Source organism: Nelusetta ayraudi, unplaced genomic scaffold (assembly GCF_046127955.1).
Source record: "Nelusetta ayraudi isolate G7.1 ecotype Tasmania unplaced genomic scaffold, CSIRO-AGI_Nayr_v1 ptg000203l, whole genome shotgun sequence".
Lineage (NCBI taxonomy): Eukaryota > Metazoa > Chordata > Actinopteri > Tetraodontiformes > Monacanthidae > Nelusetta > Nelusetta ayraudi.
Window position 1 is genome coordinate 307,501 of NW_027466252.1, and position 22,500 is coordinate 330,000.

Below are 22,500 nucleotides of genomic sequence, written 5' to 3' on the forward strand. Positions count from 1 at the left end.
AAAGCTCGCGGGGGGAAACCAGCAGGCCTGAACCTGATTGGATAACACCACTCAACAGGTAGGTGTGTGTGTGTGTGTGTGTGTGTGGACTCACCAGAAGCAGAGGACCTCCAGGAAGGACAGCGCTGTGGCCGACGCCCCCACCACGACGATCCGGGCGTTGATCACCACCTTGGGCTCCATGGTCAACTTCCTGCTGAGCAGGCTGAGGGTGAAGGGAGGCTGGAGGAGACGCAGGAGGTCAGAGGAGGAGGAGATACAGGTGAGAAGATAGAGGAGGAGACGCAGGAGGTCAGTGGAGGAGGAGATACAGGTGAGAAGATACAGGAGGAGGAGACGCAGGAGGTCAGGAGGAGGAGGAGATACAGGTGAGAAGATAGAGGAGGAGGAGACGCAGGAGGTCAGGAGGAGGAGGAGATACAGGTGAGAAGATAGAGGAGGAGATGCAGGAGGTCAGAGAACTTCTCAAAACTGAACAAACACCCACAAGCTTTAATTTCTCCCCAAGACTTTGAATAAAACTCTTCACCTTCCTGCTCAAGTTCAAAATCACCTTCCAGCACTTTGAACGACTCACTGATTCACCGATTCATCTTTGAACCAACCAGGCGAAGGAACCTGAGGAATCACAAGAACGCTGTGCTGCTAAATTGGCCAATTCCTCCAAGCTGCTCCTCAGCCAACGGCTCCTTCATCATCTCTAATGAGCCAGATTGGACCCACAATGCACCTTGTTGGATGAAAACGGAATAAAGAGGTGGGGGCTGGAGGGGGGGCGGGGGGGGGGGGGGGGGTTAACCTTTGTGTTGCATTCAGATCATTTCCAGCAGGGCCGGCCAGCTCGACATCTGTCAGCAGTGAGTGAGTGACTGCAGGAGGAAATGAGGAGCGCTTGATTTATGTGTGTGAGAGCAGGAGGAGGAAGAGGAGGAGGAGCTAATGAACGAGTTCACGCATTCGTCCTTTTACCTCCTGATGATTCAGACTAGAATCACAGCACATTAAACTTCCACAACAGTCAACACGTTTTGTTTGTTTGCATTACAAAATAACAATAAAAACTAAATGAATGAATAAAAAATGATTTTGAGTGCTTTGACTCCTCCCTTTCAGCACCGCGGACAGCGACCGGCTCGCCGCAGTTTTGTCAGGGGGGGTAAAAAAAACAAAAAAAAAAAACAACAAATGTTTAACGAGCGCTGCGTTATCTTCTGATCTCTGCTCCTCCAATCAGAACGCGGCAGCTCCAGAGTTCCTCCTGCCGCCGTCACCTGTTCCAATAAGGCGCCGTCACCGCCGCCACACAGGGAAAAAAAGAAATAGAAAATAAAATGCCTGAGTGCAATCAGTGTGAACGCCGCAGGAATGAAGCAGACGAGGCGTTCAGGTGAACAAAGCCTCTGTCTGCAGGCCAGCAGGTGCAGCGTCTCTTATCGCGCCTCACCTCAGTGCCACACAATGGCCAGCGGCGGGTGGCGGCGGGTGGCGGCGGGCGGCGGCGGGCGGCGGCGCCGCGTAACAAGATCCCGTGTTGACTGAGAGCCAACAGATGCTTAAAATGTGACTAATCAACAGGAGGCGGCGCTCTTATCTGCACCAGGGGCCTGGAAAAAAAACCATGGCTGCTTTGTTACCACGGCAACAGAGGTGGGGGGGGTGGGGGGGGGGCTGATGGAGGGAGGAGGAGTGGAGGTAAATATTTAAATTGAGATAAATCCCAGCTGTGTAATTATCAGCAAACCAGCTTCTGATGCCTCTTTAACAGTTTCTTCAGTCTAGAGCAGGCGTGGGCAAACTACGGCCCGGGGGCCACATGCGGCCCGTTAAGCTTTTTAATCCGGCCCTTCAGCCAAACTTGAAGAAATGATGTTAACAGTCAGTCATCAAACAGCTGCAGCTCCTCCATGTTTGCAGTGTTTCCAGAGTCATTTCAATAAAGAGCTCAACACCCTGGTGGTTCTGGATGGTTCTAGGTGGTTCTCAGAGCTAAACACTCTGGTGGTTCTGGGTGGTTCTGGATGGTTCTAAGAGCTAAACACCCTGGTGGTCCAGGATGGTTCTAAGTGGTTCTAAGAGCTAAACACCCTGGTGGTTGTGGGTGGTTCTGGATGGTTCTAAGAGCTAAACACCCTGGTGGTTCTGGGCGGTTCTGGGTGGTTCTAAGTGGTTCTAAGAGCTCAACACCCTGGTGGTCCAGGATGGTTCTAAGTGGTTCTAGGTGGTTCTAAGAGCTAAACACCCTGGTGGGGCTTCACAGACACTGACTTGGTAGCAACTTTGCTTTGCTTCATTTTCCATTGACAACTTTCCTGTTCCTCATCCAATTAAAGATAATAATAATAATAATAATAATAATAATAATAATAATAATAATAATATAATAATAATAATAATAGAGTTATAGTTAGAGTAATAAAAGAGTCGTTAACAAGGTTGCATTAACTTTGTGTTGTCCCTTCAGGAGACAGTGCCTCTAGTGGTCAGACTGTCTCCCTGCTGTTGTTGCTGCTGCTGCTGCTGCTGTGGCCCACCTGGTCCTGGGTGATGCGCCTGGAGGGGGCGTTGGCGCCCAGCGACTCCAGCGGGTAAACGATCTGGCGCCGCGGGCGGACGGGGACGACGCAGTTCAGCACAGCGTCCAGATGGTGGACGCAGGAATTCTGGGAGCAGACGAAGAAGGAGGAGGAGGAGAAGGTCAGTGGCGGTGGTCGCAGGAGGCGGCGGCGTGTTAATGAGGCGCGGCCGGAGGTCAGGCGGTGAAACCTTCCCAGCGGCGGCGACACCAGCTGCCTGCTGCGCTGCCCCCTGCTGGCCTGCTGAGGGACGGAGGGAGGGTAATTAGTGCAGGGAGAGGAGGAGAGGTGGAGCTGGCAGCACCGCTGCCACCTGCTGCCCACGCCAGGCCACTGGGGGCCTGCAGGGGGCGCAACACACACACACACACACACACACACACACACACACACACACACACACACACACACGATGAAGTGAATAACAACCTGCAGCGAATCAAGAAGAAGAAGAAGAAGAAGAAGAAGAAGAAGAAGGGGTTGAGGAGGAGGAGGAGAAGAAGAAGAAGAAGAAGTAGGGGTTGAGGAGGAGGAGGAGGAGGAGGAGGGGAGAGAGTGGGCCGTCCTCCGCAGGTCAAACCACCAGACTCTGGAATTATCCTGAGCTGATGGAAGGTCAAAAGGTCAAGTTTCAGATTTTTTTTTTTTCCGAGGCCAGTCAGTCAGACGGGCTGATGAAGCACGGACCTCTGGGCTTCCCTCCGGGGGGTAGACCCTCAGGTAGAGGCAGGAGCGGCGGGACAGGCGTAGCGCGTCCTTCAGCACGTGGCGGCTGAGGTGCTGCAGGCTGCGCTGCAGCAGGAAGTGGCGCAGCAGGGCCTGCTCCTCAGCGGCGTGCTGGCTGAAGTACACAAAGCTCTCCACGTTGAAGCGAGCGCGCACGTACTCCAGGTCCTGATGGCCAGGAGAGAGGGAGAGAGAGAGGGAGAGAGGGAGAGAGAGACAGCAATAGGCGTCACTCACAGAGGACAAGCTTGACCTTGGCTGAAGGTCAGCTGTCAGTCAAGACAGCTGGTTGGAATTATGACATGTACATTTACTGTTTCCACTTTCTTCGTCTCTGTCTTCGTTTGACAGTTGGCGACAAACTGAATTACCCATGATGCAACTCTTTGAGGCAAACAGGAAGTGGACCCACCTCCTCGTCTCGCAGGATGAGCAGCCCGACCAGCTGACGGTTGACCCGGACCACATAGGCCTGCAGCCGCCTGCCCTCCTGTCACACACACACACACACACACATACCATCATCACCATCATCATCATCACCATCACCATCATCATCATCATCATCGCCACCATCTTCATCATCTTCATCATCATCATCATCACCATCATCATCATCATCATCATCACCATCACCATCACCATCATCGCCATCATCATCATCATCATCATCATCACCATCATCATCATCATCATCATCACCATCATCATCACCATCATCATCATCGCCACCATCTTCATCATCACCATCACCATCATCATCACCATCATCGCCACCATCTTCATCATCATCATCATCACCATCATCATCATCATCATCATCACCATCATCATCACCATCATCATCATCGCCACCATCTTCATCATCACCATCACCATCATCATCACCATCATCGCCACCATCTTCATCATCATCACCATCATCATCACCACCTACATCATCACCATCACCATCATCATCATCATCGCCACCATCTTCATCATCTTCATCATCATCATCATCACCATCATCATCATCATCATCATCACCATCACCATCACCATCATCGCCATCATCATCATCATCATCATCATCACCATCATCATCATCATCATCATCACCATCATCATCACCATCATCATCATCGCCACCATCTTCATCATCACCATCACCATCATCATCACCATCATCGCCACCATCTTCATCATCATCACCATCATCATCACCACCTACATCATCACCATCACCATCATCATCATCATCACCATCATCATCATCATCATCATCATCACCATCATCATCATCATCATCATCACCATCATCATCACCATCATCATCATCGCCACCATCTTCATCATCACCATCACCATCATCATCACCATCATCGCCACCATCTTCATCATCATCACCATCATCATCACCACCTACATCATCACCATCACCTACATCATCACCATCACCATCATCATCATCATCATCATCGCCACCATCTTCATCATCTTCATCATCATCACCATCACCATCATCGCCACCATCTTCATCATCATCACCACCATCATCATCACCATCATCGCCATCATCATCACCACCATCATCATCATCATCATCATCACCATCATCACCACCATCATCATCATCACCATCATCACCATCATCATCATCATCATCATCACCATCACCATCATCGCCATCATCATCATCATCATCATCATCACCATCATCACCATCATCATCACCATCATCATCATCATCATCATCATCATCGCCATCATCATCACCACCATCATCATCATCATCATCATCACCATCATCACCACCACCATCATCATCATCATCACCATCATCACCATCATCATCATCATCATCATCATCACCATCATCACCATCATCACCATCATCATCACCATCATCACCATCACCATCATCACCATCATCACCATCACCATCATCATCACCATCATCACCATCATCATCACCATCATCACCATCACCATCATCATCATCACCATCATCACCACCACCATGATCATCATCATCACCATCATCACCATCATCATCATCATCATCATCATCACCATCATCATCACCATCATCACCATCATCATCATCATCATCACCATCACCATCACCATCATCATCACCATCATCACCATCATCATCACCATCATCACCATCACCATCATCACCATCATCGCCATCACCATCATCACCATCATCATCACCATCATCACCATCATCACCACCATCATCATCACCACCATCATCATCATCATCACCATCATCACCATCATCACCACCATCATCATCACCACCATCATCATCATCATCATCATCATCACCATCATCACCATCATCGCCACCATCTTCATCATCATCACCATCATCATCATCATCATCATCACCATCATCACCATCATCATCATCATCACCATCATCATCATCATCACCATCATCACCATCATCATCATCATCACCATCATCACCATCATCATCATCATCACCATCACCATCATCACCATCATCGTTGGTGTGTGTGTGTGTGTGAGTATGTGAGTGTTTGTTGGTGTGTGTGTGCTTGTGTGTACTGACCCGGTCCACTCCAGCCTCACAGTACATCTTGAAGTCCAGCAGTGGAGCCTCGTTGGCTCTCAGCTCGGTCACCAGGCGGACCACGGCTCTCCGGTCGGCTGGCACGGCCGGCTTCACCTCCACGGAGCTGCACGCACGCACGCACGCACGCACGCACGCACACACACACACACACACGGTCAGGCCAGCTGGGCATGGCGGTGGGCGTGGCGGTGGGCGGGGCCTCTACCTGAGGCTGCTGCGGCTGCAGATGTAGAGCTCGCAGGGCAGCTGGCTGGTGGTGCGGCGCGGCGCCCGCACGAAGCTCTGCAGCAGCGGCAGCTCCGACGACACGGTCGGCACCGTCATCACGCAGTAGTCCATCTCCTGGGGGGGGGGGGTCATGTGACCAGCTGACCACCTGACTGGATCACTCATCATTCATCCAGCTCAGTGGTCCTCAACTGGTGGAGTGTCAGGACTCGAAACAGCGCCACCAGCCACTTTTGGGTTGCAACCCACCAGTTGAGAAACACTCATCTGGCTGGAACACCTGTCACAACTGGCCGCTAGGGGCAGCAGTGAGCCATCTTCCTTCATTATTAGCTGTTGTTACCTGGTGACTGTCTGGGTTTCATTTAAAGCACTTTTGAGGTTTTAATTGCACTTGAAAAGCAAAGTACTTAAAAAAAATAAATAACATTTTTCTAAATTTATTTATATTTATAAGTTCTCACTTTTTTCCTTTTAAAAGTATTTATTGAGCCTGATAACTTTTCAAATTGCATTCATCTTTTTAAATTATTTTTCCTGCTCTGTCAGACTTTGAGATGCCTGAAATATTATCATTGCTATCACTTCTTTCTTTGGAATGACTTGAATACATAAAAAAAAAATCAAAACATGTATTTAAATTTTTGGCAAACTACAACAAAACGTTTTTTTCTCTGTGACCTGCTTGAACATGTGAGAGACGTCGAGAGAAGGACCTGCTGGCAGATGGAGGGAGGTTCTACTGAGACTGTGATGATGATACTCACCGGGAACACCTTGAAGACATACGGCATGAAGTCAGCTGACCTGCAGGGGGGGGGAGAGAAGGCGTGAACGTCAGCAGGAGAAGTTCTGGCTCGGCTTCTTCTCCACCTTCAGCTCGTTAATAACGTGCTCAGCGGCGGCAGGCAGCGTCTGCTGCCTCCTGCAGGAGCAGCTGGGAGGTGAGCGGGGAGGCCAGACAACTGTCAGCGCTCGTCTGGAACGCTGCCACCAGCAGGCCGTCGGCGGTACGACGTGACAACTTTCCCCGACCACAGCGAGTCCCGGTTGTTGAGATTTGCTACTGTTTTCCCAACGTCACCCGATCGCTTGCAGAACATCAATCACTTCCATCGACAGGTGATTGACTCACTCGTTCAACTATGCAGTTCTACCAGAGGGGGGCGCCAAATTCCCAGTAGTTGATTGGAAGTTGTGGGGTTTCCCTCACTGCCTCACCTCATCTCGAAGGTCTTGTTGATGACGAACAGCTGAATGGCGAAGGCGTTGGGCTTCTCCTCCGGTGGCTCCGCCTCCTCCGCCTCCTCCTGCTGGACGGAGGTGGAACTGCGTCAGGGCTCTACTTCCTGTACGTCGAGCAGTCTGGAGCAGCTGTGGAGGAATTTTTTATTTACCTGCTGCTCCTCGGAGGGTTGCTCTGCGTTCTCTGCCTCCTGATTGGTTTCGGGCTGGGTGGGCGTGGCCTGCGGAGCGCCCTCAGCAGCGCCGCCACCGCCGCTGGTGCTGCTGTTGTTGTCGTCGTTGTTGTCCTCGCTCTGTCCGAACAAACCTTCGAATTCGCTCAGATCAAAGTCCTGCAGCAGCTGCAGGTCGATGTCAGAGGTGGCGCTGAGGAAGCCCACCGTGACCGAGTCGTTCTGTGGGCAGCAGAGCAGACCACCCAGCGTCACGAAGGCTATCTATTGAAGACCCTGCTGGTGGTAGAAGGAACTGCAGCTACATCGCGAGACCTCGGAGATTCTCGGAATATTTCACTTCATGACGCTTCTTCTGTCAGTTTGGAGAACTTTTAACGAGCAGGTGGCTCCGGTGTGACTTGAGGGAAAATAACCCCTCAGACAGGAAGTCCCCACCCCTCCCCCTCCCAACCCCCCACACCCAGGGGGGCGGAGGGGAGCTCCGGCTGTTTGTTTGTTCGGCAAACGTCAAAAAACACTTTGGAGCCCAAAATACTTCAAAAGTCTGGACACAATCTGCTCCCAGTGAGAGCTCCTGCTCCTCCTGCTCCTCCTGCCCCCACCTCCTCCCCCTGCTCCTCCTGCTCCTCCTGGCTCCATCCCTCCAGTCTGCCATATGCTGCTGTCAACACATGTCTGCCCAGTCTGGCAGGAGGGGGGGAGGGAGGGATGGAGGCGGGGGACAGGGAACCCCCCCCAGGGAGCCCCTCCCCTCCTCTCAAGGGGCGGGGGGGGGGCGGAGCCTGTCTGTCAACCCACCTCGCAGACGGCCGTCTGCTTGAGCAGGTCCTGGGCCTCGATCAGCTCCGACAGGAAGAAGGGCCGCTGGGCCAGCTGGGAGTTGAGCTGCAGGCTGGTCTGCTCCTCAAACAGCCGCATGATGTCGTCGTGGTCCTCCACCCTGACACGGACAGACACAGGGGGGCGCTCAACACCTCCCTCTTTGATGGCTTTGCTCTACTGGCAGCTACTGGTGAATGTCTGGGACTCTTGAGATGAACTTTTATGGTGCGACTACATTTCCAGGATTAGAATTCAACCCAATGCTTTTCTTAGGGTTGATAAAAACAAATGAGAAAATATGTCACTGTGATTTAATCACATGGAAATCAATGCGTTTTTTCAATATGTCCTTCAGCTTCTTCTAATGTCTGATGACGTCATTATGGTGTCGCGATTTCCTCTTGGAGGTGCATAAAGTACCGATTAGTCTGTCTAAACTTCATAACGTACTCAGCCTCTTGCAGAGCTGCACTGCCCCCAAGTGGTCGAAAATAAAATAAAAACACACTCGACCGCTCCAGCACCTTGTTTTCCTCTCTCTCTCTTTACAGGAAGTAATGAGACGTTTCGTCTCTTGAAACCCCACACAGGCGCTAACCTGCCTGCTCTCAGGGGTGGGGTGCTAAAAGGGGGAGGAGCCTAGAGGTCACCTGGCTGAGCGGATGCGCAGCATCGGGCAGAAGAGCCCCCGGCGGCACATGAAGGAGATGAAGTGGGGCCCGTGGTCGGAGCGCCGCTGCAGAGGCTTGAAGGTCTCCTTCAGCGCCACCTCTGGACAAACACAGCAGGACAACAGGTCCACGCTGCTCTCGGCACCACAGAGACCTGACCAGAGCGGTGGGCGTTGGCTCACCTGGGTCGCCCAGGTGAGGGCTGAGCAGGAAGACAAACTCCAGCTCCACCACTGAGTTAAACACAGCCCTTCAAAATAAAAGCATTGCTTTATTACTAAAATAAAAGGAAAGAGATGCAGAGTGGAATGGTGTGATTTCTTTTTTCTGGCAGTCTCACCTGAGGATCTCCTTCAGACTGGGTGAAGCAAAGTCCGGCTGAGCCACAAACAGGTGGAGGAAGAGGGTGTTCAGAGTCTGCAGGGGACACAAAGTAGGACCTGCATGAGTCTCTCCTGCAGGTGCCCTGGGGTCAGAGGTCACAGGGTCTCACACACACACACACCGTGCACTTGCCAGCGCCAAAGTGTTTCTGCACAAAGGTCTCCCACTGGGTGGCGTCCACCAGACCCCCCACTGGGTGGTCGAAGAAGGAGGCGTGGCCAAGCACCTGGTCCTCCTCGCCGGCCACCGTCACCGCCAGGTTGGCCTTCTCTCTGAGGGGCGGAGCACACATGACGACAACAACAACAACAACACAAAAACACACTGACTTTAAGAGGACGGGTCCTGAAGCACAATGAAGATGAAGATGAAGACTTTCTCTCACAGCAGGTGAATCACATTGATCCGTCCAAACACAGCCCTTGCCGACTCTCCCATCAGCCCCTCGATGGCGGCGGCGTCGACCGACTCGCTCCTCCTCAGGGTCACCGCTTCCTCCCGCCCATCGGGCAAGGTCAGCATCATCATCTTCACCGCTGGCTGGCTGGCTGGCTGGCTGGCTGCAGCCGTGTCTTGTCCACAGTCACAGGGGACACCGTCCGCTGCAGGTTGGTTCTACAGGCTCAAATCATGTCTGTCAAATATGAAGTTTAAAGAGGAGACTCGGACGTGGTTGGATTTCTAAAACAAGCAAACATTAACATCAACTCTCCTGTTTCAGAAAGTATGCTGCAAAAATACTTTGCAACACTAAATATAAACGGCTTTTCTTTTGAGTGGTTTGCGTCATAAAACAAAACATAATATTTATTTTTCTCTGGACTTTAAACTCAGATCAAAGTAATTTCTCGCACAGACGTGGTCATTTCAGTTCTAGGCATCACAGGATTTGAAAAAAATCAAATTGGGCAACAAAAAAAAAAAGATCATTACTGCAACACGCCGTCTCACAGACACACTCGGGAACTATGAAGAAGAAGAAGAAGAAGGAAAAGGAGTAACTGGGGGTGAAAGCCTCAACAAAACACTGAATATTAAAACAACCAATGGGGTGAACAGATTTTTTTTTAAATTATTATTATTATTGTTATTATTTCGCTATGCTGAGACACACAGAATGACTTCCTTTGATTCCAATGTCAATTAAAATAGTTTGGCGTCACTAATTTGAGTCGTATTCATCAACATCGTGCCTGTTGGGAGAAATAACAAGTTTTGCTACTTACCAGAAGTGGCTCCAGTTAACTGACCTGCGTCTATCAAAAATGAAAAATTTAGACTTTTACTTATTCGTACAACAGCAGATATTGTCGCACTGACGCGTGTTTTTATTCTGGATTTATGAAGTCCTGGCTGTCTCCACTGACCGCCTATTTCCTCTCACTAGCAACTAGCAGCTAGCAGCCACAAACTGTCACCACAGCAACAGAGCGCAAAGCCTTCTGGGTAGTGGCGACTGTCATGGTGGTGTGATTTGAAACGAGTGTTTCCCCCTTTTGTCGTTACTCTTCAGTTTTCTTGTTGTTGTTTTTTCTGTAAGTGTTGCGTATTTGGAGTGAAACCCTCCGCAGACATGGCTTCGACAGCGGCGGGAAAACAGCGGATCCCGAAGGTGGCCAAGGTAAAGAAACAACAAGAAGCAAATACAAATAAAGTTTCAACGGCGCGCCTGCTGTGGCTAAGCTAATGCTAACTGAGAGCGCTGGAGTCGTGTAAAATATGACGGATTTAGCGCCAGATAAATGTGTCACAGTGTTCCAATCTAGCCGAACAGCACTTATCAGTTGTTCCACTCACGAACATGGGTCGGAATCTTTGACCGACGCGAGTGACGTGTGGGATACGAGAAACCGCTAACAAACTTCCTGGGAGCTAATGGCTAACTAGCTCGCCAACGACCATGCTGCGTTTCCCCGTAGGGGAGTTTATACAGTTTATGTGGAATTTAAATGGTAAATTAGTGTTTATTATTTTGAAGAAAATGTACAATTGCAAAGTGTGTGCATCCGATATTGGTGAGACTTAAACTCAATGTATGGAAATAATGTGGTCTTATGTTCAGACGTTCATATAGTGATTTATAGCCAGTATTTGGTTGGCGCGGCTTGTTCTATAAAAACTGATGACCCTGCTGTTGGTAAATGTTCTCAACGCTTCAGGCCGACTGTCTAGATGATGCTGGTCGGTCGGTCAGTCAGGTGTGTGACGAGTCTCATCTGTCCTGCAGGTGAAGAACAAGGCTCCGGCCGAGGTTCAGATCACCGCTGAGCAGCTGCTGAGGGAGGCCAAGGAGAGGGAGCTGGAGCTGCTGCCACCGCCGCCCAAGCAGAAGATCACCGACAAGGAGGAGCTCAACGACTACAAGCTCAAGAAGAGGAAGGTCCGAGCTCGAGCGGCGCACACTAGGACATCAACCTCGAAAGGTCTGAAACCGTCAGAGGCAGGAGCTCAGATAAAGAGGGTGGTGGTCCGTTTCTCTTGCAGGGCTTTGAGGACAACATCCGGAAGAACCGCACCGTCATCAGTAACTGGATCAAATACGCACAATGGGAGGAGAGCCTGAACGAGATCCAGAGGTATCGGACCTGAGGACCTTCTCCCAGCAGTCCTCCACCTGGTTCTTCATTTTCCCTTGGTTGGAAATCATTCTTCTCTCATCTCCTCCTGCATTTCTTCCTCCTCCCTCTCCTCCATCTTCCAGGGCGCGCTCCATCTACGAGCGAGCGCTGGATGTGGAACACCGGAACATCACGCTGTGGCTCAAGTACGCAGAGGTGGAGATGAAGAACCGGCAGGTGAACCACGCCCGCAACATCTGGGACCGAGCCATCACCATCCTTCCCCGGGTCAGCCAGTTCTGGTGGGTCCTGGGACCAGTTTCACATCCGTGTCTGCTGCAAAAACTCAACACCACCAGCAGGTCTCAGTGTGGCTGCCTTCTCCTCTTTCTCCTGTGAAGGTACAAGTACACCTACATGGAGGAGATGTTGGGGAACGTGGCGGGCTGCCGGCAGGTGTTTGAGCGCTGGATGGAGTGGGAACCCGACGAGCAAGCCTGGCACTCCTACATCAACTTCGAGCTGCGCTACAAGGAGGTGGACAAGGGGCGGAGCATCTACGAGAGATATATCCTTCCTCGCTCTGTGTGCGTCTGTGTACGAGTGTGTGTGTGTAGACACAGCCGTCCTGTTAAAAGGTCTTTAACTCCTGTGAACTCGTCATGGTCCACCCTGAGGTGAAGAACTGGATCAAGTACGCTCGCTTCGAGGAGCGCCACGGCTACATCGCCCACGGCCGGAAGGTGTACGAGCGCGCCGTGGAGTTCTTTGGCGAGGAGCACGTGGAGGAGAACCTCTTTGTGGCCTTTGCCAAGTTTGAGGAGACGCAGAAGGAGGTTTGTGGGCGTGGAGGAGGAGAAGAAGAAGAAAATAATCGATTTCTGGTATTGAGCTCAGATGTTTCTCCTCCTGCTGCCTCAGTTTGAGCGCGTGCGGGTGATCTACAAGTACGCCCTGGAGCGGATCCCCAAGCACCAGGCCCAGGAGCTCTTCAAGTTCTACACCATGTTTGAGAAGAAGTTTGGGGACCGACGTGGCATTGAGGACGTCATCGTCAGCAAGAGGAGGTTCCAGTACGAGGAGGAGGTCAAGGTAGGCCGGCCCACCTGCCCCCGTCGACACAACGCTACTACAGCTGCAGGGAGTGAGAGCTCGGTGTGTGTGTCCGTCCGTGTCCCTGCAGGCCAACCCTCACAACTACGACGCCTGGTTCGACTACCTGCGGCTGGTGGAGAACGACGCCGACGCCGACACGGTGCGCGAGGTGTACGAGCGCGCCATCGCCAACGTGCCGCCCCTGCAGGAGAAGAGGCACTGGAAGAGGTACATCTACCTGTGGATCAACTACGCCCTGTACGAGGAGCTGGAGGTCAAGGTGGGACCACGATGATGATGATGATGATCTACTGAGAGCAGCATCAACCTCTGAACACTAATGAGTGATTTCCTGAAGCAGGAACCTGAGAGGACGCGGCAGGTGTACCAGGCCTGTCTGGACCTGGTCCCTCACAAGAAGGTCAGCAATACGTTCCTGCTTGTTGTTCACAACACTTCAACAAGTGTGTGTGTGTGTGTGTGTGTGTGTGTGTGTGTGTGTGTGTGTGTGTGTGTGTGTGTGTGTGTGTGTGTGTGTGTGTGTGTGTGTGTGTGTGTGTGTGTGTGTGTTGATGTGGAGGAACCATATTTCTTTCTTCTGCTCCAGTTCACCTTCGCCAAGATGTGGCTGCTCTTCGCTCAGTTTGAGATCCGGCAGAAGAACCTGCAGGCGGCCAGGAAGATCATGGTGAGGCTCCTCACACTGACTCATCTCCTGGACTTCTGAGTGGAGGAAGTGACCTCACTCTGTGTGTGTGTGTGTGTGTGACAGGGGACGGCCATCGGCAAGTGTCCCAAGAACAAGCTCCTGAAGGGCTACATCGAGCTGGAGCTGCAGCTGCGAGAGTTCGACCGCTGCAGGAAGCTCTACGAGAAGTACCTGGAGTTCAACCCGGAGAACTGCACCACCTGGATCAAGTTCGCCGAGCTGGAGACCATCCTGGGGGATGCCGAGCGGGCCCGGGCCATCTTCGAGCTGGCCATCGGGCAGCCGCGGCTGGACATGCCTGAGGTGAGCGCCGCTCAGCTGGAGGCTCCTCCCAGGAGAGCAGAGCGGAGCAGATCCACCTGACCCCTGTCCTGTCGCAGGTCCTGTGGAAGTCCTACATCGACTTTGAGATCGAGCAGGAGGAGTACGGACACACCAGGAACCTGTACAGGAGGCTGCTGCAGCGCACACAGCACGTCAAGGTGAGAGCTTCTCCATCACCAGGGGATCTCCATCAACCATCCACACTGAGGGTGAGAGCGAATCCTCCTCTTCATCCTTCTCCTCCTCGCCCCCTGCAGGTCTGGATCAGCTACGCCAAGTTCGAGCTGTCGGTGGACGACGGCGAGCGGCTGCAGAAGAGCCGTCAGATCTACGAGGAGGCCAACAAGAGCATGAGGAGCTGCGAGGAGAAGGAGGAGCGGCTGATGCTGCTGGAGTCCTGGAGGGACTTTGAGAGGGACTTTGGCTCCGAGGCCACCGTGGAGAAGGTCCGCAGGCTGATGCCCAAGAAGGTCAAGAAGAGGAGGAAGCTGACGGCCGAGGACGGGGTGAGAACGTGCTTTCTTTGTCTGTCACTTCCTGTCTGGGGACTGGATCACTTCCTCCAGACTCTCAGAGTCAGACCCAGATCCTCGGTCAGTGTAAACTGCTCTGAATTCAGAGTGATTATTCTCCACCCTAATCCCCTCCAACTCATTTGATTGTGATGACGCAGGAGATGCAGGTTATTGATTTCTGTAGTTGAACCTTGACCTCACCTGGCCGTGCGTGTGAACCTGTGCTTGTTGCGTTGCAGTCGGACGCCGGCTGGGAGGAGTACTACGACTACATCTTCCCCGAGGACTCGGCCAACCTGCCCAACCTCAAGCTGATGGACATGGCCAGGATGTGGTCCAAGAAGCTGATGAACCAGGCCGGAGGGGACGCAGATGGAGATGGCGACGCCACTGCTGCCGATGCAGGTGCTGCTGTGGAAAAAGCTCCGGCACCCGAAACAGAAGCGCCCTCTGCTGACGGTGCAGCTCCTCCTGAGAGTGAGGAGGCGACTAACGGAGGACAGCAGGAGTACGACGACCGGGATGACAGCGGGAGCAGCAGCAGCAGCAGCAGCAGCAGCGGGAGCAGCAGCAGCAGCAGCAGCGAGGAGGAGGAGGAGGGAGGAGAGAAGGAGGCCAGACGGAGCTCAGACCAGGAGAAGGACGCCGGACGGAGGGAGGACCAGGAGAAGGACGCCAGACGGAGCTCAGACCAGGACAAGGACGCCAGACGGAGCTCAGACCAGGAGAAGGACTAACAGACGTCCTCCACCTCAGACGGGTTCCACAAAGCGACACCAGCAGACCCAGCAGCTCCTCACCGGCCCTTTATTCACTCCAAACATCGCCTGCTTCATCTACAATCTACAGCAACTGGAATCAGTGGTTGTCCCTGTGGCTCTCTGAGTGTGTGTGTGTGTGTGTGTGTGTGTGTGTGTGTGTGTGTGTGTGTGTGTGTGTGTGTGTGTGTGTGTGTGTGTGTGTGTGTGTGTGTGTGGGGGGCAGAGAGCCACGCTGCAGTTATTCAATGTCCTCTGGTCGCACTGGGTGCGGCAGCGGGACGATGGACTTCTTCTCTGTGTCCCTGGACAAGGCCTTCCTCATGTCTGCAACACAACAACAAGCAACACAACACGTCAGCTATCTGTGGACGGGAGGGGCAGCTGCGCCCCCTGCTGGATGTACGAGCCTGGGGCAGTGAATTTCCAATTTTTTTTTTTTTGTAAAGATATTTGGGTATAAATGGAGTCGTGGACGAGTGGCAGTGAATGTGTGAGAGTTGAGCCTCCGAGTATGAAAAGAAAACCTTCAAACTGTGTGGAAACAGTATTTCATTTTTTTTTTTTTTTTTTTGCCAAACTGTCATAAACTGTGTGTGTGTGCGTGCGTGTGCGTCCAGTCCTCACCGTAGGCGTCCTCGTCCGGCTCCCCGTTGCTGGCTGAGTAGTACTCGATGACGGTCCTGTACACGCTGTAGCCCAGACGCTTGTACATGTTGACCGCCACCTGGTTGGACACTCGGACAAAGAGGTCCACAAAGAAGCCGCCCTTCCTGTCACACACACAGACTTTAATAATAAAGACTTTTTCTATGTTACCTGCAGGACTTTTGTGTGTTGTCTTTTACTGTATTGCGCCACAGACCTACACAGCATCGGATCAACAACAAAACCTCCTCAGTAGCCCCACCCACCTCTCTGAGATCTCCTCCAGCATCTCCATCAGTTTGGCGGCCAGGCCCAGTCGCCTGAACTCGGGGGCGACGGACAGAGCGGTCACATGACCGTGCCACTCCTCACGAGCCACCGATCCCTCCGCCTTCCCCATGACTGCGGGCAGGACCAATGAAAATACGTTTACATCCAGAGCAACGCAGTAGACTCTAATATTCTGATTACAGGAGCCTCCTGCTTCCAGTTGAGGAGAGGCGGGGCCAAACTTACTGTAGCCCATCAGTTCACCTCCCGGAGCCTCGGCCACAATGAAGTACTCTGGCCAGTGAGCCAGGTACTGCAGGTAGAATGGGATTCCATACTGGGGGGGGTCAAAGGTTAAGCAAAACAACATCTGTCTGCATTGCACAGTGACTGAAAGACTGAAAACTAAAGGAAGAGAAGGAGACGTGGAGCTGCCAGTGGACAGACCGACAGACAGGATGACTTGGAACTTTAAAAGAAGGATACAGTTTCTGTCAGAGGGTCCAAATTTCTGTAGGACAGACGAGAGACAAGAGAAGTGATTAGTGGAGGATGGCTGCTTTCTTACTTCTGCGGAACAGCAAACACACTCTGGTCAGTAGGTGTCGCAATTAGTCCTGCTTCACGATTCTATCACACACCGGTCCCGAAAAGTAGGGGCCAAAATGCCAACATAACACCAGGACTAACGAGCTAACGGCGCCGGGACACAAGTTAAGCTAATGTTTAGCGGCTAGGCTAAAGTTAGGCTGAACAAAAATCATTTTTATTAAACAAATACAGACAAAAAACAAACAATCAAAAAAAAAAAAGAAACAGTTTCAGGTCGGACGGTGCAGAGCGACCCGAAAGTGGCTGCAGTGCGGTGCTGGCCCACTTCGGGACCGAGCCGGGGAGAGGAACCTTCAGCCGGCGAATGTAGCTCAGCGGCTAGTGGGGGTTTCCATTCAGAACCTCCATAACAAGCTGCGGCTACCGGTGTTACGTTCCCAGCAGCCCCAGTGAACACACAAACACACACACACTGAGTAGCAGAGAACCGGAAGTGCCGACAACGCAGCCGCACGAGCAGGAAGCGGCGTCCGCAAACACACACAGCCGGGACGGGATAAAAGAGCGGGAGCCACTCACATGTTGTTGAATTTAAAAAGATCGTCGCACGTAAAGGATCTCAGCGTTGTCATCTTGACCCCAGGACCTGTGACCTTTTACCCCGAGGGGAAAATACACTTCCGGTTCCTTTCCGCCAAAAGGCGGCCATGATCAGGAAGTGTCACCACCTCCTGGACAGGAGGTGTAACTACAATTTTTTTTTTTGCAGAATCCACACGCTTAGGATTGCAATTTCGTGTTTCCTCTTGTTGCTTTTTCGGTGTAAGTGTGTAATTTTGTGTGGCATCGAACATACTGCAGTGCTTGTAGACAATCTTACTCCATTAACCAGGATTAAACTACAAAACAAAGGAGTAACTCAAACCCCAGAAAAACACTCCTTTGTAAAGTGCAACTGGGTGGACACAACTGGGTGGACACCAGATATGACAACAACAGTTCTGGTTTAAGAATAGAATAGAATAGAATAGAATAGAATAGAATAGAATAGAATATCCTTTATTGTCATCGCACTACAAGCAGTTACGACGAAATTGCGGTTTTGAGCTATTTTGCACCCTCAGAAGATCTCAAGAAGATATAATGGTCAGAGAGTCAGTTAAAAACAATATAATAATTGACATGTTATAATTAATAATTGTTATATAATGATATGACAATATAATAAACACATTAATATATATAAGGTGCTCAGAGGTCAGAGGTGGTCTGAGGCAGACTGTTCTATGGATCAGCAATGGTGGTGGTGGTGTTATGGGAGACTGTGTGTGTGTGTGTGTGTGTGTGTGTGTGTGTGTGCGTCAGTCCATGGGGACGAGCAATACTTGCGGACTTCCTTATTGAACATACTTCCCTGAAAGCATCACCTGTGCTGAAGCTCCCCAGAGAGAGCAGGACATTTTCACACAGGCGTCCTCACGTCTTCACCTTCTCAGGATCAGAAGAAAAGAATCCATCCTGGAAAATCCTTTTCTGGCAGAGAATGCAGATAATATCAGGCCAGTGGGGTTACGCCCAGTGTCAGGTGAAGCCTCCCTTGGGGGGCGGCTCACAGGTGACACTGTGTCAGTGGGGGTGGGCGGTGGGGGGCGGCGGGAAGTGGGCGTGGCTCTCTGCAGGTATAAAAACCACTTGGGAGGCTGAAATCACTGGCATCCAGGAGTGAGCTGAGAAAAGATCTGTGATTCAAATGGAGCGCCACCTGGTGGGGAGACTCCTCGGTCTCCTCGCTCTCTGCACGGCCGCATACAGGTAAAAACACACGCGAGGATCTTAGGTTTGTCCCACACGCCGTCTGGGAAGCAGCTCCTGGAAAACCCGTCCGTCTGATCCTTCCTATTGGTGGGAAACGGACTCCGGTGCATTTTTCTATTCACCGCAGTTTCTTTGACGTTCCTCACCTGCAGCCACAGCCACCAGCCGTCCTACCTGCTGCTGATGCCTCGGTCCGTCCGACCAATAGTCCCGGTGCCGCTGTCCATCTCCGTCCTGACCTCCTCCACCCTCCAGGTCTCCGCCCTCATCTCCAGCGGGAACCAGACTCTGTCCTCGAACCGCACCGCTGTCGGGGGAGGTGAGATTCTTCTGATCCCCATCGACCAAAGACAGAAACGTCTTCAGCAGAACCCCACATGAACTGTTGGACTTGTCTTTTACAGGAAGCACCGTGCTGCTGCTGCTGCCCCCTGTAGGTGACTTTTTGTTGTTCGTTTTAAGTTGTTTATCTAAAAGGGAAGCGTAGAGAATCAAGGTCAAACTCTTTCCATCTCTGCAGATCCACATGGACGAGGTCGCCTACAGGCATCCGCTGGTACTGCAGGTCCACGGCCACGATGGCACGACCGAGGTGTTCTTCAACAAGACCGAGCTGCACCTGGACCCCAAGTGCTTCTCCACCTTCATCCAGACAGACAGGGCCACCTATCGGCCCGGCCAGGAGGTCAAGATCCGGGTCGTGACCCTCGACCCCCACGGGAAGCCATACAGCGGCCCGGTGGACGTCATCGTCAGCGTGAGCAGGAGACCAGATTTTGACCTTGAAAAGTGCTGGAAGTGGGTGGTTGAAGTGTAAGTGAGACCTGCTGGTGTGTGGCTCCGCCCCCATCAGGACCCCAGAGGGATCCGCCTCCGCCAGTGGCTCCACCAGGACGTCGTCCTGGGCGTTGTCTCCAAACACTTCCGGCTGTCGGACCACCCGCCGCTGGGCCAGTGGAGAGTCGACGTGGCCGCCGCCAGCGTGAGTTTGTTCAGACTGAAAAGGAAGCTGCTGAAGTTAAGACCTCATCTCAACTTATCGATTAATATTTCCCATTGTCAGCGTGGTTATTATCGTCAATTAACATTAGCTTCATTGTGCTAATATTGAAACAAATCAATAAAATTCATTTTCATAATGTTAACAATGTCTTGCTTTTTTCCACCTCCTTGGTTTCCAGGATGTTTTCAGTGAGAAGACTTTCACTGTGGCCTATCACGGTACAGAACCCGTTTTCTACTTTTGTTGTTTACATCCCAAAGTTTAAGTCAACACCACAGCATATTCACATTATTTATGATTCCAAGTTTAAATACAACCATCATGTTGACCCGGTGGTCCTCCAGAGGGCCATGACCCTCAGGTTGGATGCCCTCAGCTTAAACCAGCGAGCTGCGAGTGGCATCTTTGACGCTAGCTTCAGTGAACTGAAACCTGTTAAGAACCTTAGACTGTTTTCTGGGCTGTCGTGATGCCTTCACTGTCCTGCTGCCTTCACTGTCCTGCTGCCTTCACTGTCTCTCTCTCTCTGTGTCTGATGCAGTTCGGCCAAAGTTTGAAGTTGTGATCAAAGCACCCAGGATGGTCCACCGGCAGGACGTCCTGTACGGCTCCATCTGTGCCAAGTGAGGAGAACCTGGGAACCTGGAACTGAGGACTGCGGAGGAGAACGTGGACTCCAGAGCTTCATACTCAGGTCTTCTCCTCTGTCCTCAGGTACACGCATGGGAAACCAGTCCAGGGCCACATGAACATCACCTTCACCTACTACTACCACGGGATGGAAGATGTTCTGTATGAAGACCGGATGGTGGGTCTGAAAATCCAACAGACATCTTCTCGAGATGCTCAGACCCAACCAGGAGTGCGTCCTTGTTTCCCGTCTTCCAGATCGACGGCGAGGCCGACTTCCTGTTTGATGTCCCTGACTACCATCTCATGTACAGACGGTCGATGGAGATGAGCGACTACGGCAGCTACATGGAGGACCAGGTGTTTGTGAGCGTGCTGGTCTACGTGACCGAGCACCTGACAGGTGAGGACACGCCTTGCGTCGACGTGACCCCAAGAGGTCCAGGTCTCCGATGAGGTCACAAGGGGGCGCCCCAGTGACCTCGCTGCTCGGCTCTCCAGGTGTGACTCACCACAGCGTCGCCAAGGTGTCCGTCACAAAGTTCAGGTACAAGCTCAGCTTCTGCGACCACTCCTCCACCCTGAAGCCGTCTCTGACCTTCAGCGCCAAGGTGAGGACTCGCGCGTCACGTGACCTCTGATGTCGCCTCCTGACATCTGACCGATCCTCCCGCTGGTTTCTGCTTCTCCAGCTGAAGATCACAGAGTATGACGGCGAGCCGCTGACCCAGGAGGACCTGAGGAAGATGGTCCATCTGTCAGTGACCCAGAAGAAGTCCTGGAGGTGGGAGGCAAAGCCGGAGGCGGAGCCGCGGGCTTCAGCCATGCCGGGCTTCTCCAACACCACGCACCTTCTGCCTGAGGAGATGGAGCTTCCCATCTCGGCCGATGGAGAAGTCCACCTGTCCATCCCCATCTGGGAGAGGACAGAATCCCTCACAGTGGACGTAAGATGTTGCCCTGTAGTGCTTCTGGTCCAGTCCCGGTGCTGGTCCAGCAGCATTACCGGTCGAGTACTGGGCCTGGTCCGGGATTGTTGACGGCCCAGTCAGGTTCTTTTCTGCTGAAGTCTCGGCAATAATTGGTCCGATGGTGTTGAACGTGCAGGAAGAGTTGAAGTAAAATCAGACATTCACACTTTTAATTCATTTTGCTCATTTCTATTCAAAACTTCAAAAAAGAAAGAGACAAATGTAAATCAAGTGCATCATCTTCACACGAGTTGCTCCAAAAGAAATTCTGTTTGTCGACCTTTTTGAATGAGTCGACATGAGAACGTTAAAAAAAAAAGAAAGAAAAGGATTCAGACGAGTGAATCAAACCGGGAGTCGGAACTCTTTGACTCTTCCGCACGTTCGTCCCTCTGTCTGTGCTTGCAGGCCTACTTTGGAGACAGCTACACCTCGCTGCACGTGTACCGCGACTACACCTCGCCCAGCCACTCCTACCTGAGCATCCAGAGGCCTCTGGCGCCCCTAGAGGTCAGACTGGGGAATGGCAGGATGCCCGAGGAATAACAACAACAACAACAACAACAACAACAACAACAGTGCTTCCTCAAGCGGCTGATTTCAAATCCCTCTGTGCTTGTGCTCCTCGGCCAGGTCGGCTCAGCCGTGCAGCTTCACGTCCGCAGCAGCTTTCCTCTGACGGAGGTTCACTACGTCGTGAGTACTTCAGTGATGGTTTCAAAAAAAAAAAACACAACTCACTCTGTTCAGTAGAGTGCGGTCGGTACTCCGAACATGAGCGATTACTTTCCCCCAGCGGTCGAACTTTTTCCAGCCGTGTTCCCTCTGCTTGTGTGAAGGTCCAGTCCAGGGGTCAGCTGGTGGCAGCAGGATCGACCGCTGCCGCCGCTCTCACTCTGCTCCCAGAGTTCAGCTGGGCGCCGCGGGCCAGCGTCATCGTCTACTGCGTGCGTCCCAGCGGCGAGGTCGTCAGTGACGCCGCCCAGCTCCACGTCGTCCAGACGCTGAGAAACGGGGTGAGTCGCTCGTCGCCCGCCCCTCAGTGACGTCACAGCGGAAGCTGCACTCTGATTGGCCGGCTGATGTCTGCTCCTCTGACTGGCAGGTGTCCCTCAGCTGGAGCCAAAGGGAGGTGGAGCCAGGCGATGATGTCACGCTGAGGGTGCAGGTGGCGGAGCCCGCCTCCCTGGTCGGTGTCCTGGTGGTGGACGAAGCCACAAAGTGGGCGGGGTCT

General features: G+C 52.2%; 4 protein-coding genes across 7 annotated transcripts in view; 2 read left to right on the forward strand and 2 right to left on the reverse strand.

Moving 5' to 3' along the window:
* The window catches only part of cfap61 (cilia and flagella associated protein 61), a 16,866-nt gene extending 6,680 nt beyond the window's left edge, over positions 1-10,186 (reverse strand). Inside the window, exons 1-15 of one of the 3 annotated variants that reach the window (XM_076015895.1) lie at positions 9,804-10,185; positions 9,540-9,690; positions 9,375-9,451; positions 9,217-9,284; positions 9,014-9,134; positions 8,340-8,481; positions 7,518-7,760; positions 7,342-7,430; positions 6,888-6,927; positions 6,098-6,234; positions 5,869-5,995; positions 3,712-3,789; positions 3,261-3,467; positions 2,532-2,660; positions 95-222 (exon numbers count right to left, since the gene is read on the reverse strand). In XM_076015895.1, the coding sequence (XP_075872010.1) occupies positions 95-222; positions 2,532-2,660; positions 3,261-3,467; positions 3,712-3,789; positions 5,869-5,995; positions 6,098-6,234; positions 6,888-6,927; positions 7,342-7,430; positions 7,518-7,760; positions 8,340-8,481; positions 9,014-9,134; positions 9,217-9,284; positions 9,375-9,451; positions 9,540-9,690; positions 9,804-9,946 (1,880 nt within the window). In that variant the 5' untranslated portion in view covers positions 9,947-10,185. Of the gene's footprint in view, positions 1-94; positions 223-2,531; positions 2,661-3,260; positions 3,468-3,711; positions 3,790-5,868; positions 5,996-6,097; positions 6,235-6,887; positions 6,928-7,341; positions 7,434-7,517; positions 7,761-8,339; positions 8,482-9,013; positions 9,135-9,216; positions 9,285-9,374; positions 9,452-9,539; positions 9,691-9,803 lie in introns of all 3 variants that reach the window. The other 2 variants (XM_076015894.1, XM_076015896.1) reach the window with 2 other exon arrangements.
* Positions 10,187-10,809: 623 nt separating this feature from the next.
* On the forward strand, positions 10,810-16,195 carry crnkl1 (crooked neck pre-mRNA splicing factor 1). 2 transcript variants are annotated; one of them, XM_076015898.1, is made up of 14 exons: positions 10,810-11,039; positions 11,646-11,798; positions 11,903-11,994; positions 12,120-12,278; positions 12,378-12,544; positions 12,634-12,812; positions 12,898-13,068; positions 13,160-13,351; positions 13,430-13,492; positions 13,679-13,759; positions 13,844-14,083; positions 14,161-14,262; positions 14,362-14,610; positions 14,859-16,195. In XM_076015898.1, exons 1-14 carry the CDS (start codon positions 10,992-10,994, stop codon positions 15,354-15,356), a joined length of 2,394 nt encoding a protein of 797 aa, XP_075872013.1. In that variant the 5' UTR covers positions 10,810-10,991; the 3' UTR covers positions 15,357-16,195. The 2 variants fall into 2 exon arrangements, with proteins under 2 accessions (XP_075872013.1, XP_075872014.1); XM_076015899.1 differs by having other exon boundaries at positions 10,813-11,039; positions 13,433-13,492.
* naa20 (N-alpha-acetyltransferase 20, NatB catalytic subunit) lies at positions 15,409-17,551 on the reverse strand. The gene is made up of 6 exons (XM_076015900.1): positions 17,427-17,551; positions 16,782-16,806; positions 16,542-16,632; positions 16,292-16,427; positions 16,005-16,150; positions 15,409-15,704 (listed from the first exon to the last, which is right to left on the reverse strand). The coding sequence occupies exons 1-6, from the start codon at positions 17,477-17,479 to the stop codon at positions 15,619-15,621; spliced, it is 537 nt and encodes a 178-aa protein (XP_075872015.1). The 5' UTR covers positions 17,480-17,551; the 3' UTR covers positions 15,409-15,618.
* An 802-nt stretch (positions 17,552-18,353) lies between these two features.
* Positions 18,354-22,500, forward strand: part of cd109 (CD109 molecule) — a 6,574-nt gene continuing 2,427 nt past the window's right edge. Inside the window, exons 1-15 of the mRNA XM_076015924.1 lie at positions 18,354-18,659; positions 18,815-18,981; positions 19,067-19,095; positions 19,183-19,419; positions 19,516-19,644; positions 19,844-19,883; positions 20,207-20,288; positions 20,380-20,473; positions 20,554-20,698; positions 20,797-20,906; positions 20,988-21,242; positions 21,675-21,776; positions 21,900-21,962; positions 22,106-22,282; positions 22,372-22,500. The exon at positions 22,372-22,500 is cut by the window's right edge and continues 24 nt beyond it. Of these exons, the coding sequence (XP_075872039.1) occupies positions 18,598-18,659; positions 18,815-18,981; positions 19,067-19,095; positions 19,183-19,419; positions 19,516-19,644; positions 19,844-19,883; positions 20,207-20,288; positions 20,380-20,473; positions 20,554-20,698; positions 20,797-20,906; positions 20,988-21,242; positions 21,675-21,776; positions 21,900-21,962; positions 22,106-22,282; positions 22,372-22,500 (1,821 nt within the window). The 5' untranslated portion in view covers positions 18,354-18,597. The remainder of the gene's footprint in view (positions 18,660-18,814; positions 18,982-19,066; positions 19,096-19,182; positions 19,420-19,515; positions 19,645-19,843; positions 19,884-20,206; positions 20,289-20,379; positions 20,474-20,553; positions 20,699-20,796; positions 20,907-20,987; positions 21,243-21,674; positions 21,777-21,899; positions 21,963-22,105; positions 22,283-22,371) is intronic.

Coding starts and splice junctions, on each gene's coding strand:
- crnkl1 (XM_076015898.1), top strand. CDS start 10,992: ATGGCTTCGACAGCGGCGGGAAAACAGCGGATCCCGAAGGTGGCCAAG. Junction 11,799..11,902: donor ACAAGCTCAAGAAGAGGAAG/GTCCGAGCTCGA, acceptor TTTCTCTTGCAG/GGCTTTGAGGACAACATCCG. Junction 13,352..13,429: donor ACGAGGAGCTGGAGGTCAAG/GTGGGACCACGA, acceptor GATTTCCTGAAG/CAGGAACCTGAGAGGACGCG.
- naa20 (XM_076015900.1), bottom strand. CDS start 17,479: ATGACAACGCTGAGATCCTTTACGTGCGACGATCTTTTTAAATTCAAC. Junction 16,428..16,541: donor AGGTGAACTGATGGGCTACA/GTAAGTTTGGCC, acceptor TCCTGCCCGCAG/TCATGGGGAAGGCGGAGGGA. Junction 16,151..16,291: donor CTGGAGGAGATCTCAGAGAG/GTGGGTGGGGCT, acceptor TGTGTGTGACAG/GAAGGGCGGCTTCTTTGTGG.